General features: G+C 47.2%; 1 protein-coding gene across 2 annotated transcripts in view; it reads right to left on the bottom strand.

Moving 5' to 3' along the window:
* GALNT17 (polypeptide N-acetylgalactosaminyltransferase 17) overlaps nucleotides 1–16,579 on the bottom strand; it is a 458,160-nt gene that overhangs the window by 199,102 nt on the left and 242,479 nt on the right. The window contains exon 5 of one of the 2 annotated variants that reach the window (XM_066382456.1): nucleotides 14,277–14,474. In XM_066382456.1, the coding sequence (XP_066238553.1) occupies nucleotides 14,277–14,474 (198 nt within the window). Of the gene's footprint in view, nucleotides 1–11,855; nucleotides 12,042–14,276; nucleotides 14,475–16,579 lie in introns of those variants that run through there. The other variant, XM_066382457.1, reaches the window with a different exon arrangement.

Below are 16,579 nucleotides of genomic sequence, written 5' to 3'. Positions count from 1 at the left end.
TGCAATAGCCATGTAGGAAGTTAGAAGGCAATGGTACATGGCCTTCGAAGTCTGAGGGAAAAATCTTTTCAAGTGGGAAGTGGGAACCCCAATAATTTTAGCTATGCAAGAACTAAAACTTTTCCTTGAGGATATACACCCCTAAAATGAGTGAGTAAGCCAAGCGGAAAAAACACGGGATCAGGATACAGGGGATCTATCATAGGAGAAGGTTGAAGGGAACCCCAAAATCTATGTTAGAGTGAGCAGCCAGTCACAACCGATGGAAAAGTCTGGAGCACTCTGACGAGTTTTCTTCAAAAAGACGGATTAGACAGAATACCTAACATGGCTGAGAGGACTGAGAGAATTCAGACAAGAAGCAGAGGCTCTGGGATTGAACTAGTGAAAAAAGGCACACAGAAATCAAGATAAGTAAACAAAAAAAAGACAACGATCAGGTACTGGAAAAACATACAGCCGCCCAGGAAAGGAAAAAAAAACAAAGTATAACATGTGGATGAGTTGTAAGTAATTGTAATAACGGTAAATATTTTATAAATTATTTAAAGAAAATTATAACTCTAATGGAGGATGAGGGAGGGAATGAGAAGTATGTGTACATGTGGCAAGAGTAGGTGTGAGTGAGCAGTAAAGAGTTGTTACCACATTTCCCATAGCAGAATGTTAATAAATCATGCCTAAATCTCAAAAAAAAAAAAAAAAAAAAAGTCAAAGTGTAAGTATGTTATTTAGAAAGAAGTAAACAAAAGGATTATTTACAAGCATAGCGGGATTATTTGTAAACGTCTAGACAGGGAGGAGGACCTTGTAGAATATATATTAGACTTCTGAAACACAAATAGACATACTTCTTAAAAACTACAAAATGATTTAAAATATGTAAGATACGAATGAATCTTAGATACTAAGGAAATATCCAGAGTGGTTGTCCCGGGGTGGTGTGATTATGAGTGATAATCTAATAGTTTTTGTATTTTTAAAATTTTTACAGTAAATATTAAATTTACAATGAACATATAAATCAATTTCACAACAAACACAGAATGGAAAAGGTATTTTTATAACGTGGTTTTAGAATTCTCCAGTCTCCTCGTCACTGCCCCTTGTCCTCTGCTGGCTGCAAGGAGACATCTGGATGGGAGGTGGGGCAGAGACCCATTCTCGTTTCTTCCCCTCCTGAATGCCTCCAGACAAATTACAGGGCTCTGATTTCATGGCTGTCAGCCTGTGCTCCTCCCTCCTTGTATTCTTTAGAATTTGAAGTGTCTGCAATTTCAAGTTTCTTCAAGCCAATATTTCAATTTTCCAGAGACGACAACAAGATTTTAGGAATTTCTATTTTTCCTGTGCATAGTTAGTTAAAAAAAATATCTCCAATAGGGTTTGGTGGAGGAAGGTGTGTAGGTCCAAATCACGTGGAAATTACAAGCAGTCCGACCACGAGCGAGGCAGGAGAGCTCTCGCCCCTGGGTGGCAACACTTCCTCTGGCGCCGAGCTCTGGGGCTGAGACTGAGAAGTAAGAAGCAGTTTAAATGGAAGCCCACAGTTTTTCTCCCTACGGCGCCATGGGAAGGAGACAAGGGAGAGGAAGGTGGTGAGAGGTGACATGTGCCTGGATTCAGCCCAGGGAGAGGGAGAGGTGTGTTCCATAGTAAGGTTGGCACGAGGTGGGGGGGGGGGCGCCTTTCTATGAGGAGCCTCATATCCATCTGTGTCCACCTCATCAAAGTGAACATGATGGCACACTGCGGCCCTGTGACAGGAGGATCGGTTCCCATGGAGGGAAGAGGGAGAAGCAGGTTAGGGGCTCCCCTGAGGGCCGGGTGAATCTGCGGCTGGGGCTGGGCTGGGTGAGGAGAAACATGACCAAGGCTCGGGTGTCTACGGCCAGCACAAACCAGGGGGAGCCAAGGTAGCCAGGCCCTGACCAAGTCAGAGGTCAGATCACAAGTCAGGCGGCTGGAGATGTCTGCCAATAAGACCGGCAGGGCAAGGAGAAGCCAGGCGGGCCAGGGACACTGCCCCAGGAAAGAGGAGACACGCCACAACCTCAAGGCTTCCACTCGGCCACTGGGGAAGACTCCTGCCTACCTGTCCCCACACACCCAGAAGCCATCTGACACGAAACATTCTTCCTGAAGAGGCTGAGCATTTCCACAGGGACAATACTATCAATAACCCAAACACAGCCACAGTCCATAGATGTTCAAATTGGCTGAGATGGGTGTATAGTAAGGGCTCAGGAAACATGTGCAGGTGAATAAATGAAGGATTGAATAATCTGCACTCCTCCAAGACATTTAATCTAAAACAAAAAAAAAATTCATAACATCTTAATGGCAAACACGATCATTTATCATTCGTCTCCACATCAGAGCATTTCATTGAGGCTAAAGTGCCTGACACAGGATTAAAAAAGTTGATGCTCTCTCAGCCCTTCTTTGGCCTCACTGCCTTTTTTTTTTTTTTTTTTAGATTTTATTTATTCATTTTAGAGAGAGGAAACAGAGAGAGAAAAGGGGGGGAGGAGCAGAAAGCATCAACTCCCATATGTGCCTTGACCAGACAAGCCCGGGGTTTTAAACCAGAGACCTCAGCATTCCAAGTCGACGCTCTTACCCACTGCGCCACCACAGGTCAGACATCACTGCCTTTTTGTTTCCATTTAGTTGATCGTAACATCAATCAGTCACTCAGTCGCCACTGGGAGTAGGGCAGGAGATGGGGTGAGACATACAAAGGTTAACAGTAACTTCTGGATTAAGAGTTATTGTTAGTTTGATTTTTAGTGTAAGCAAGCAAGCTTGCTACAAAAATTTACTGAGCGATGGCAAAAGATACATACATACCTATGTACATACATGCATGCGTGGATGCATGAATACATATGTACACACATACATGCACACGTAGATTCATAAACTAGAGTTGAATTAAGATTGGAGATCAAGTCAACACTAACGTGAAAAGCTGCGACTTGCCCAGAGTCATCTCAGAGCCCTTCCTCCAACTGCCACCTCAGGTGTGGCTGCCACACGGGGCTGCAGGGATGGCTCACCCCCAGCGGGCTGTGTCTATGAAACCACCCGCAGGCACCGCAGACACCGCAGTCAGAAATACAGTGTTAATAAAATAAAAAATAAAAAAACCCACACTCAAGGAACATTTCTCTCTTTTTGCCTTTAAGTTAAACTTCTTAAGATCCCGGGGGTCCATTGAACTTCACACACAGAAGTCAGACCATAACACTAACGTGGGCTCCCTCCCAGGTGGACGAAGGGCCTCCCGCGGGGCCTCTGCTCCGGCGACACTGCTGGGAGTGAGCTTGTGCACGACAGTAAAGCCCGCTTGTCACAGCCTCTCCACTGCTGCGAGGAAGTCCTGCTACCGGAACAGTTTAAGGACCCCGGGGCCTGGATTTCTCAGGGAAAGTGAAGTCCACTGCCCCTGGCTTTTTGTGTGCCTGGCTGCAGAAGCTATTTTTAGAGCCACATGGAGAGCAAAAAGACAGAAGACTGCGTGACCTAAAACTTCAGCGAGATATCGCAAAGTGTCGGCCCCAATGTCCCCACTTCGGGAGAATCTGGGTAAAACTTTGCTGCATTCAAAACAAGTGCTGGGTCAACAGACTAAAGATGCCTCGGTGTCCAGCAAGGCCCGGCAGCTGGCCGTTGGTGCCTGCTGGACGCCGGCAGCTGGCCCGTTGGCAAAGGTCACTACAGGCTCTGCTATCCGAGTTTCGGATGAACTTCCCGAGCGCTGAAAGGAAATTCTACTTGCTCTCTCTGCCGTTAAAGAGAAATGAAACAGTCACATGGTCCTGTTTTTCCATAAAAGAGAGGAGGGAAGAGAGAGAGAGGCTGGGCTCCAAAGGGAGCCTCCGGGGCAGCGAGTGCCGTACACCTGGGTGGCCTGATAAGGAGCATCCGTCCGGGAGGATGAAGCTGGCAGGCCTACCAAGAGCTGAGAGAGAGGAGAAGGCCGCCTGGGCTTGGGAACAAGTTCCAGCCTGCATCTTAGTCATCTCCGCCAAAGCACGCCGAGGGGGAATAATGCAGGGAGGACCAAGAGACGGGAAAACAGTTCTAAATGGCAGCGCAGAGAAATCCGTGGGGCCGCGGGGAAGAAATGAAGACAGGGCACTTTCTACTCCAAACGCAGCCCCGGGGTCTTCTGTAGTTACTTCTGAGGCTTAGAGGGTGGAGTGGAAGAGAACAGGAGAAGGAAGGAATATGAAAGGACCTAGAAGATAGATAGCGCATTCTGGAATCATCTAAAAAAAAGGGAGGGGGTTAAAGCTACCAAAAGAATAGCTGGAGCCTACCCTTGCCCAGCCCACCCATCCAGCTCCAGCCCAAGAGGAATCTGAGGCTCCATCCTCCTGCCAGATCAAGGTGCTAAAATTAACAGGACTGCTGCTGCCCGGTTTACACCCAGCAATAACCCAGAACTGGGCATTTAACTTAGAGGTAAAGTGTCTTCCCTTTTTTTTTTTCTTTTTATTTCTTAAATTTAAAATGAAACTTATCTGCTCTTCGGGAGCCCAGCACACTGAACCTCTTTGTAGGCGAGGAGGGAAACCTTTCCAACATCATTCAGATTAACCCACTTGCTGCAGCGAGATGTCACAACGTGTGTCGGTAGATGGAGACAGGTCTCTGCTTGTCATCGCCGGAACGATTACCCTGCAAGCCTTGCTCTAGCTCCAGGGCACTGCCTGGGGACTTGGCTTCCCAAGGAAAGGCTTTTTAGCAGCAGCGATGTCAGTGTGTCATGCGAAGAGGAAAACCCATCTACCCAGGCTGGCACTGAGGTACATGGGTGATGTCAAGAAATACCAGTCATTTCATCCAAAAGCGGTGTTCAGCTTTGTCATCACACTTCCGCTTTAGCATGAACACCTCCCTGAAAAGACTGGCTGCAGCACATGGACCCCTTATTTTCCTGTGCAAATTCCCTGGCATTAAAAATGCCTCTCCTCTCCTCCACTACCACCCACGGTGCTGCTCCGTGACTAGGGTACAGAGTCAGGGATAATCCAATGATCGGGTTGTTAGTATAATCATCTGGTTGTATGAATGGACCAGATTCTCATAGGGAAGGGGAAGACTTTCCTTTGTAGGAGACAGAGGGCAAAAATAACAACAGCGACAACAGTCACAATAACTAGTGTTTTTAAACATTTTTCATGTATTATCTCATTCATTCTTCACAATAACCCTGTAAACTAGATTAACATCCTCACGCAGAGGTGAAGACTCTGAGGCACAGAGAGGTTAAGTAACTTGTCCGAGGTCTCATACAATGGGTCTGTACCACATCTAGTTGTTTCACAGAGAAGTCAATGGGGGCTCAAAGCCAGTGGTCACTTCTAGCCTAGAAAACAAGTCTTGGGATCCTAGGCGTGTTGTTTCTTTTTCATCATGGAGCCGACACTTGGGGTCATCTGAGAACCACGCGCTCCCAGTTGTGGAGTCAGGTACTCTTTGAGCACCAGGAGAAGGCAGCAGTGAGCTACTGACGGCTATGCAGAACAGACAGCGGGACCTGGATGTCCTGTGTCTCTATGTGAGCCGTACCTGCTGCTTTCCCAGGAGGCGACAAAGTTGAGGACGATGCTCCTTCATGGTCCTGACAACTGTGAACGATACTAGGGCATTCTTTCCTACTGACTGACCGAGCAGCAAATGTATTGAAGAAATAGCGGTGCCTCCCATTCGGCAATCTTACAGAAGGGCTGCCTCTCATTGCCTGCCTCTCCAGCTGGCATTTTCCTTCACTGAGTCCTAGTACAGGGTCTCAAACGTGTGTAAACATGGGACAAGCTGGAAGAGGACTGCAACACAAAGGGAGTATCCTCCATTCTGCTTAGAGCAGAGATTCAAACAACAGGGATCGATACATGCTCTTGAAGCAAGGAAGGGATCAGAGGAAGAACCACAGAGCCAACCCCTGTTCCCGACCCGATTTTATAATGGTGCCTCCCCCAGAGTGACAGGAGACCCACAGTGTGGCCTTCTATTACCTGGGTTCCAGGATTTTCCCCTGAAGAAAGCAAGTAGAGTTTTGTGGGGTTTTTTTTTAATTTTTACTTTTATTTTTCCTTCTGTAGCAGAACTCTATTACTAATCCTTTTGATTTTCTCCCACACCTCATGCCCATAACTTCAGAGACTCTACAATTAGTGCTTGCTTTTCATCTGAGGGACCAAAAGCTTTGTTATGGAGATTTTCCGCTACTGGAACAATACATACATCTTTAAAACGCCCGGTAGGTTTTATGGATAAGAAAATTAAAAGCTCATTTACACAGATGGCAAGTGACCTGCCTAATGACACGGACCCTGTGGGTGGCAAACTTGAACATGTCATTCCTGGAAGGCAGGAAAAGAAGGCAGAGAATGTCTAGGTTTTCCACTATGGTTTTTCTCTTCCTGAATTGTGACAAGCTTCACCTGGCCCCTGAGCTAGATTCCTTTCCCCAGACTCTCCCTTACAAGACCCAAAATGAGGCACTAACCACTGCAGTCTTCAGCTTGTCCTTACCCACAAACATGCTCCAATTGGCCAGCATCATATTGACTGTTCGTCAACAGGACCAACAGGGTTGGTCCAGCTCTGTGCAATGCTCGGTTTCTGTGCAGGCTGCTCCTTGGTTTCTCAGTCCCTGCTTGTGACTCTACCATGACAAATTCTGCTGTTCGGACATCTGACCCCAATTCAACTGCCTGCTGTACTCTGTGCCGCCCTGTAACTTCCCACGAAAGGCGGACCGCACAAGACTCTGAGCCAAGAATTACACTGTCTTCATCGTGTTGCAAGACTGGCCACCTGCCATCTGCTGCTGATGGCCATCAGCTCCGAAGACAGAATTCACATCCCATTCCATTTCATCTATTTAAAGTATACAATTCAATAGTTTTTACTATGTTCAGAGTTGTGCAATCGTCACCAAAATCAATTTTAGAACATTTTCATCACTCTCCCGAAAAAACCTCATACCCATCAGCAGGCACTCTTCTCCCCACCCCTCCCCCTAGCCCTCGCCAACTGCTGCTCAGCTCTGTGTGTCTCCCAATGAGCCTTTCATCCACTTCGGTCCACCTCGCTGGGCCACGGGATAGAGTCCGCACTCCTCTTTTCGGCTCTTAGCGCTCTCTGAAATGACCTCATATTCCCATCTACTCAGTCTTCCGCTTTCCTATAATTTTTCCCCCTCTATTTTTTAATGTATATTCTCTATCTTCAGTGTCCTCACCAGGCCCAAAACACCCCGTCCTCATTGTGCAGCAAAGGGTTAACTCAGTGGATTTGGGTTGCCCAAATCCTGCGCATTGCAGAGAAAGAACTGGCTCTTGGCACAGCCCTTGGGATATCCCGCCTGGTCAGAGTGTCTCCAAGGCCCTCGGCTGTGCTCTATTAGTCCTACCTCCGGGGTGGTGTTGGTGCTGGAGACTGAGTAGCCAAGGTTAGTTATATGGGTCTCAATTCCTAGATGACTGATCCCCAGTCAAAGCCCTAGACACCAAGGCTCAGGAGAGCTCCCCTGGCTGGCAACACCTCACACGTGTTGTTCACATCGTTGCCGAGAGAACGAAGCATGGTCCACGCAACTCTACGTGGAAAGAACAACTACAAGCTCATGCCCAGTTTCACCTGGACTCTTTCCTATGATCTTCTTCTCTTGATGAATCTAATCTCTATCCCTTCGCTGTAATAAGTGATAACCACGAGCGTGATAGATTTCCTGAGTTTTTTGAGGTCTTCTATTAAATCACCAAACCCAAGGATGATCTTGGGGACCCCACACATCCTTGGTTTTACTACTACACCTCTCCTTGTGCTACCTACCACATTCCCTGTCGGTCAGTGCCAATCCCCTTCAGCTCACAACCCCGCAAGTCACCCTTTTCCAGGGGAGACAGCACCGAGGGTAAGAGAGCAGACTCCGGACCAACTAGACCCGAATCCCGGCTTCACCACTCACTCGGCCAGCGGATGGACTTGGATCAAGTACTTCCCTGGTGCCTCAGCAGCCCGCCTGGGAAATGAGAATAATAATACTTATTTAATAGGACCAGGAGGAGGTGTCAACGGATTTGGATTGTGTAAAGCATAAGAACAATGCTGGCACACGGAAGACTCCAGCGTTAGTTCTGGGTTTTATGAGCTCTTCTCTCCCATTGCATTTTGACGTTCCCTCTTCCCTACGAATCCACTCTCACCTGAGCTGCAGTGTGAGTGACTTAGGTGCACGTGGCCCTGTGCCTCCACCCAGTCTCTGAACTCCTTCTGGAGGAACATGTCATTTACTAATACTGTCTCCCTGGAAGTTTTTGCCACAGGCTGAGCATATAATTGGCTCCTGAAATATATGTGCTAATAATGCACAGGAAAGCTGTCTCTGTTACAAAGTCTAAGAAAATCTGATGCTTCAGTTAATTTCCTCTGTGTAAGCTAGTCATAGTCCTCCTCGGAGGTAAAAATAACCTGCTCCTCTTATACACACCTGTGCACAGAATCTGAGGTCCCAGCAACCAGGCATATCCAAGGCTGCCTTCTCAGCTGAGATGGTCTCACAGGCTCTAATGGCTTCTGTACCTTATAATTTATTATCAAATTATATGTTGAATTATGGATTGCTAATTGTGAGCCATCAGCTTAAATTGGTTATTAATGAGTAATGTCACTAATTGCAGGGCCACCTAACACAGAGCAGGCGGACACGACTGCCACCTCACAGGAGATGCCTGACTCAGCTTCCAGCCAGAGCACCAAGAGCCATGTGTTGTGAAGTGTCCCATCTCCGATGACACCATCGGCCCCTCCCTCCCGTGGTGAAAGTCACAGGATTTTACAGCTGGAAAGCACGGTAAAGATCAGTGAGTACCACACTGTGAGCCGCAGACCTCCGGAGCCTGCTGAGCTGAGCCAGGCTTCCATCAATCGTGGGGTGCCCAACCAAGGTGCCTTTAGGCTAAATATAGTATCCTGCTCACGCTTATCTTAGCCATTTTTCACATACAGGGACGGGCAAAAGTAGGTTTACAGTTGTGAGTATGCAAAAACAGTTTATTCTTGTATTATTTATTTATTTAATTATCGCACTATTTATTATTAGTAACCTACTTTGGCCCACCCCTCTCTATACATACATAATGTTATGAATAATAAGTTCAAATTTGTATCAAAGCACAACTGAATTCAGAGTAGTTGTTGTCAAGAAATCCTTGGAGGGGATTTATTGCATTTATATTCCTGGGCCCTCGTAACAGCCATCAATTAGGTTTTGTGTTCTTGGCCGGCTCATCCATTCTCATTCCTCTCGCCAGTTACTCTAGCTATCACTCACTGTTCCGTGGCCCCCTAGCCAAGGCCTACCCCTCACTCTTAGCAGTGGTTTTCTCCTCCTAATTCACAGGAGAATGTGGGTCAGACAGCAGGAGCTCTCTCTCTGTTCTTCAAGACCAAACTGCTGGTCACGTTCCTGACCCCACCCACTCCTCCCTCTTCGGGGTCCTTCCTTCTTTTCCAATCAGCCCCCTCCTTCCATGGCCTCAGACCTTCCCTCTCCTTGTTCCAGGCCCTCTGCTATAGGTACTGTGTTAATTTCATGTTCTCATTTGGGCTGAGGACGTTCAGGCAAGAGGTGCTATATTCAAAGAGACTGTGCAAAAAAAGTTCAAAGCAGATAACCAAACAACAGTTAGCTGACTAATGAGGAGCGTGTCTGAAGTTTCCCTAGAGTGATCTGTACCCTGATACCTCCAAAGAGGAGGCAGTCTTACCCTCTAACCCTAAGCCTGGTGTCCAGTGGTCCTGGCAGTGGAGAAACTCCCTCCCTGGTGCCTGAGTCATCTCAGCAGAGGGAAAGTGGCCTGTGGAGCAGGGAGAGCCCTGGGTGTGGAAGTCACCTCTTCCCGTCCATGCAGAGCAAAGGTGTATAAATCATGGACACCAGGTAAGGAACCCAGAAGGGATGCTGACCCGTGGCCACTCTAAGTAGTCACTATAAAATCCCACTTACAAAAAGGAATGAAATACTAATAAATACTACATGTGTGAACATGGATAAACCTCATAAACTTTATGCAGTAAAAGAAGCAAGACACAAAACCCCCCATAATTGTATATCTCCACTTGTATGAATTGCCCAGCATAGATAAACCATACAGACAGAAAGCAGACTGGCGCCTGTCAGGGGGCTGGAGGGAGGGAGGGAGGAATAGAGAATGACTGCTTAATGGGTACGGGCCCTCCGGGGTGATGGAAAACTCTGGAACTCGACAGTGGTGATGATTGCACAGCACTACAAACATACCTAATGCCACTGAATTCTACATTTTAAAATGGTTTAGAATGATAAAATTTGTTATGTTTATTTTACCACATTTTTCTAAAATTATCAACAAAACAAAACAAAAAAAGGATGTTCAAGATGGTGGCGTACAAATATATAAAACACCCAAAGTGTCTGTCAATGGAAGAATGGATAACAAACCGTGCTCTAGGTACACACTGGAATACTACTCAGCCCTTAAGAAGAAGGAAACGCTGCCATTTACGACAATATGGATAGACTTGGAGAACATTATGCTGAGTGAAATAAGCCAGACACAGAAAGACACATACTGCACAATCTAACTTATATAAGTGGAATCTACAAATGTTGAACTCATAGAAGAAGAGCAGAGTAGGGGTTGCCAGGGGCTTAAGGGGGGGAGGGCAAAGGAGTGATGCTGGTCGCACAAACTTCAACTTATAAGGTGAGTATAAGCTCTGGAGACTAAAAATAGAGCATGGTGACTATAGTTAATAATAACGCACTGTACACCTGAAATCTGCTAAAAGAGTAGACTGTAAGTATGGTCAGCATAAAAAAGGTTAACTGTGAGGTGATGGATGTGTTAATTAACTTGATTATGATAATCATTTCATAGTGTGTATGCATACCAAAACTTCACGTTGTATACCTTCAATATATACAATTTTAACTCGTCAACCATACCTCAATAAAGTTGAAAAAAAAATGTTTTAAATATATGTGTAAATGAATTAGGAAAAAAAAGGCAGAGTGGCTTGTGGAGTGCAGAGATCCTAGCAGCAAGAGGATGCATGTACACAAAGGCAGAGGTGGAGGGGACATTGGCGAGGCCAGCTGAGGGAGAGTCCCCGCTGGCGTGAGCAGGCATGGAGGTCTCAACCCCCCCGCAGCCCACACTGAGCCACCAAAGAACCTTCTGTGCCCCACGGGGAAACCAGCTTTCCCCACCTGCTGCCCCGGAGAGCACAAAACCCTCCTAAGTCAGTGTCAATCAAACAAGAATCCTTTCTCTGCCCTGCCCACCCCTGCTTGGCCCCAGGGGGAGGTGGAGGCAATGGGGGCGTCAGACACTGTACCTCCTGAGAGAAAGGTGAGTGAGACAGAAAAAGAATAAGGGCTCCAGCCCCTCCCACACCGCAAAGGGTCAGAGACTAGTAGAACACAGCTGAGGGAGAGGAGGACAATTTCAGTAATAGAGTGAGTCTGATTTGTGACTTAGAGGGACCCTAGGACTTTCATTACCCAACAGTAATGCGAAACATCACAGGATCTGCTGGCATTTTTAGAGGGGAAGGAAAGGACTCATCACACTTCACAAGTTAAATGCAACAAGAGGAAAGCAAAGCACCTGGCGTTTTATACACATAAACCCTGAGTTCCATGGGCTCAGTTGTGCTAGTGGGGCTTGCTCAGTGTCTCCCATTCTGAAAACACATGCCCCCTCTGGCCTGTCACCCGATCCACAATCTCTGCCCCTCTCCCTCTCCAAGTCTCCCCCAAACATCTCAGAAGTAAAACCCACACTCACCTGCCTCACTTCTTCATGTTCAGTTCATTTCTCCCCCCACCAGCCACCTAGCTTCAGACCCACACACTTCAGCGAGACTGTTTCACTGAGGTTGGGGCGAGCTAATCCCTTACACCACAGGATGTTTGTAGTCTTCCTGTTATTGAACCTTGGTGACATCTCTGCTCTGTTGTCCTCATACATTTCTGAGCATTCATAACTTGTCGGTCTCCTTTGTAAAGGCTTCCTTATTCCCAGAATATTGGGTTTTTCTCTCTCCTTCTCTAATGTACCTCTGGACAATCTTATCCTCTTTTCTCACGGTTCACTCACCATGACCTCTATTCTCAACCTCACAGGTCACTCATCCATTCACTCATCCAATCACTGATTTTGGAATGCCTGCCCAGTGCCAAGAACTCATTAGGTCCTGGGAGACAACGGAAATAACCACAGTCCTGGTTTCATAAAGCATGGAGACTGGTGAGTGACAAAATATGGTGAAGAAAGGCCCTTCAGCTGGCAAAGTAGAAATGTCTAGCAGTCATTCTGTATATAAGCCCTGTGGATCATTGGGAGGTTGGCATCCAGGCACCTATCGATGTCATACAATCATTTGCAAAATTTTGTCCGCTTATATATGTTCAGCAGTAATATCATCTCTGGCTTTCATTAGATTATCAGAGAGGTCCTTGACTCATAAAAATTTAAGCTCAACTAACTGGTCTAATGGTAGCATTTTGATGTGACACTGGAGATGATGCCATTTTGGAGTCATAGATTTGAGAGCCTTCTCTGCACTGAAGTGACTGCTGGGCCAATGCTTCTCAAAGTTTTCTACTGAACAATCTCCGCCACAGACAGAGGGCTCTAACATGCAATGGAGGCAGGAGGGGTTAGGGTGGGGGGCTCAGGCCTCTACCCAAGCTCCAGGAGGTCCAGTCATGTTTCTCCTATGGCTCTGAGTCTCATTTTCCCCAAATCCCTCTCAGCCCCACAATAATGCCACATACCACAGGTGCCAAAGCCCCAGTGTGAGAAGCACGGAGTAAGGCTAACGTGAGACAGACAGAGGTCCCCAAGGGAGACGGTACCATGTAGACCAAAGACCAAATTCTGGGGACCCGAGTGGTCAAATGTAGCCTAGAAACATGTCGTTCGAAGAAGAGGGATTTATTGCCAACATTTAGAATTCAGGAAAGTTTATGAAATGATCTGTATTTGTGTCATTTCTTAAAAGTCTGGGGACTTGACAACACTGGCCCTCTGTCCCCCGGCACCATTGCGTGGACGGGCAGCAGCTATCTCCTTGGGGACATGTGTTCTTCAGTCCCCATCCGCATGCCTTACACTCGGCCCTGCCCCCTTTAGTGGCACCTGCCCATTCTCTGTAATTGAAGCTCTGGGTAGAAAAAGAAGAATAGGGGAAAACAGACAGCCTTAGGAAATAGCTGTTTAGCAAGCAGAAGATATACAGGAGGAAGGAGGGAAAAAGTAAAACAGAAAGGAAGTATTCTGCTCAGAAATATTAGGGGAATATTTTATCGCTTGCTATTCATTTTGAAATATCCCCTAATTTTTGTGAGCAGTATAAATTCCCTTCATACAAAATCTCCTACATGATGATGTTGTCTACTGAGAAGGCTCTGTAGGTAAAGACTAGTCCAAGTTAATGCCATTTGGATTGAAAAAGGGTTCTCACTCTATGCTTTATCAGAATAAAATCATTACTAGTAAAATATTGGGACCATAGGAAGGAGGGGAAACCACCATGTCCTAATGTTTACGAATCGTATTATGTCTGCTCATTAACATCGGAAGGGCCATAAATATTCCTTCCTACAATTAAATATCTCCATCGACTATTAACAAATTAAGCTTTTTGTAAGTGATGACACATTAAAAAGAGACCATTGGTATGTGATTCTATTTTGTGCATCAGAGAATGCATGCAAATTAATGACTCATGATCACAACTCTATTTTCTTCCATCCGTTTGAAATGCATATTCATCATCGTTAATGTTACCATAACTCATAAAATACAAGCTAAAATTTCCCTTTCGTGCCTGACATACGTGGGGACAGCCGTGTCTCTGGGCATCCCGCAGCACTGCACTGTCGTCACCTCTTTCCCTCTGCTGCTGACACCTCCGTCACACTCTCCTTCCCTGATTTATCAAGGTCAGGGGTCAGCCTTCCCCTGGTCAAGGAGGAAGCATCACTATCAATTCAATCGCTCAGTATTTCTGTTTGATAAGCGGCCCTCGAAAACTGCAGCTGAAGGAGCAACAGGCTGTGAGGGTCAGACATCCAAACCTAAATCAGCCCATGAGATACCGCTGCTCCTTCCACGGGGCTTCCTCTCAGCCTCCCTCCCTCGGCTCCTTTGACTTCTGGGACGTGGGCCTCCAGTGGCCCCCAGAGCATGCCTGCCACTGACCTGATGGGGAGAGAAGGGTCTCCGGCATCCCACCAGTCTTTCGGGGGGCTGATGTACATGCACCACAGCTCCCAGCTGTACCCGTGCGCCGAGTTCTCGTACCGCTGCACCTCAAAGGTGTCCTGTTTGATGTTGTCGATGGACGGAAGGATCACCCGCTTCCGGTTCTCCTGGATGCGGGACAGGACCGGCTCGGCCCTGAAACACAGAGAAGTGGAAATAAAACCTCTTTCCTGAGGCAGCCCACACCTCAATGGGCACAGAACCCCCCACCCCCACGCCAGAACCACAGGAAATGAACAAAAGCAACAGAGCTGAAGAAAGGGGATGGCAGGCTGGAACACAGATGGAAACCGAGGCTCCTGGGTGGCCTGCCCCGGCTGGATCGTTGCAGTTTTCAGCAGGCGCTGTGCGATGCAGCTCAGGTCCACACCCATGGAGGATGCGACCATGCTGACGCCTGCAGGACAGGCCTGGAGCGAGAGGTGAGAAAGTGCCTGGCCTGCCTTTCACACCCCCAGAGCAAGGCTGTCTGACTCTATGATTTGCATCACATTACAGCTGTACACAGCTTTTTTTTCCGTTTCCCCTCAGGGCCCCGGTGGATGCCTCTTGTATTTTATGTGGAAGCTGAATTCCCTTTCCCCAAATAGGTCACTTCTGCCCTTGATGGCCTGGTTTTAATAAGCACTGCACTAGCTTCTTTGTGTGTGTGACTATTTCAGTTGTTTTAATTGATTACTTAATTGATTTCTTAAAAGGGATCTAATTGAATCGGTTAGCAATGGCCGCCGGATGAATTAAATGCAAACGCCTGCAGAATCCTGCCTCCCAGCCAGCCTGCTGCTTGCTCGGGGCTTCCTGGGAAGATAGGCAGGAACCTGGCTCAGGGTTCTAGGTGTAGCCCTGCTGGCCGAAGGAAAAGCAGATGGTAAGACTCCCTGCCAGCGCGCGTCTCCACAGCTGATGTAGGAAGGGATCATTCCCCACATTCAGGAAGGGGAAGATGGCTCTCAAGCCAGGACATTAATCTTCTCGCTTAGCTTAGAGCACAGGCTCTGGAAAAGAGTCAAGTGAAAGTCCCATTCCTCTGCATTATTTGGAAGAATAATGAGAATGCTCGGCCTACATCCCATCTCTTTTCATTTGCAGGTATTGAATTACCTGTTGGCTCACCTCATCTTTCTATTTAAAATGAGCAATAAAATACACGCTGGACCATTTACTGCCTCCAATCCTTCTGCACACACCATCCAGGCCGAAGCCGAAGGGACGGGCTTTCCACGGCTTTGAAACATGTGTCAGTGCTTTGGCCCCTCCGAGTCTTCACTTCTGCTGCTCTCCCCCAGAAATGCCCTTTTACTACTGGCCACCCACTGAGGCTTATTAGATCATGTGCCACCTCTTCCAAGAAGCCTTCCTTAATTTCCCCCACATAAGAACACTCTCTCTTCCCTCTCAACTCTGAGACCATCTTCTCCACCTTACTCAGGTCACTCTGACTAACCCACTGCCTTTGCTAATCTTTGAACACACATTTTTCCTACTGAGAAAATAATAGTTTATATTTATTGATTACTTATTCTCTATCAGTTAGGCACCATTCTAAACATGTCCCATGTGCTGGCTCATTTAAATCTCACAACAATCCCGTTAAATAGATAGTGCAGTCACCGTTTTACAAATAAGGAAACAGAGTTCCAGGGAGGTTAAGTGGCTTGTCCCAGGCCACAGAGCCAGCGGCTGGCACAGCTGGTTTGCTAACTCTAAAGCCCCACCACCTTTCCCCCACCCAGGTGGTCTGGTCCCATGCATTTAGAAGCATCCAGCTCAGTCCGTCTCTGTGTGGTCAAAGTTACTGAGCATGGGGACAGAAGAACCTGTTCAAATAATGCTTCTGAAGTGAGGAGTTTGGTCTCCAGTCTGTGGTAGAACGCGCTGCCATTCCCTGCAATTCACTCCCCTTTCAGGGGACATCCTGCCTATTACCGTGTGGGCTATAGTGTCTCCCTGCCGAGGGGTGTACTCTCTCCTTCAACCCCAATCGGAGTTCAGCTTGGACAGAGGCCTTACTCTGACCAGTGGGATGTGAGCAGAAGCGACAATGTCCCAACAGAGCAGAAACTTTCATAGCCTTGTGCAAGGTTCAGCTGTGGTTCCTTTGTCTGAGCCACAAAAAATGGATAGGAGGGAACACAGGGGACACGTGGAACAGAGCCACAGACAGCCCACAGCTGACCTGCCACACGGACAGGACAGAAACCCATGTTGTTATCAGTCAGGGGGTTGGAGATTACCGCTGC

Source organism: Saccopteryx leptura, chromosome 4 (assembly GCF_036850995.1).
Source record: "Saccopteryx leptura isolate mSacLep1 chromosome 4, mSacLep1_pri_phased_curated, whole genome shotgun sequence".
Classification (NCBI taxonomy): domain Eukaryota; kingdom Metazoa; phylum Chordata; class Mammalia; order Chiroptera; family Emballonuridae; genus Saccopteryx; species Saccopteryx leptura.
Note: the sequence above shows the minus strand (reverse complement) of the source record. Positions and strands in the feature narration are given on the sequence as shown.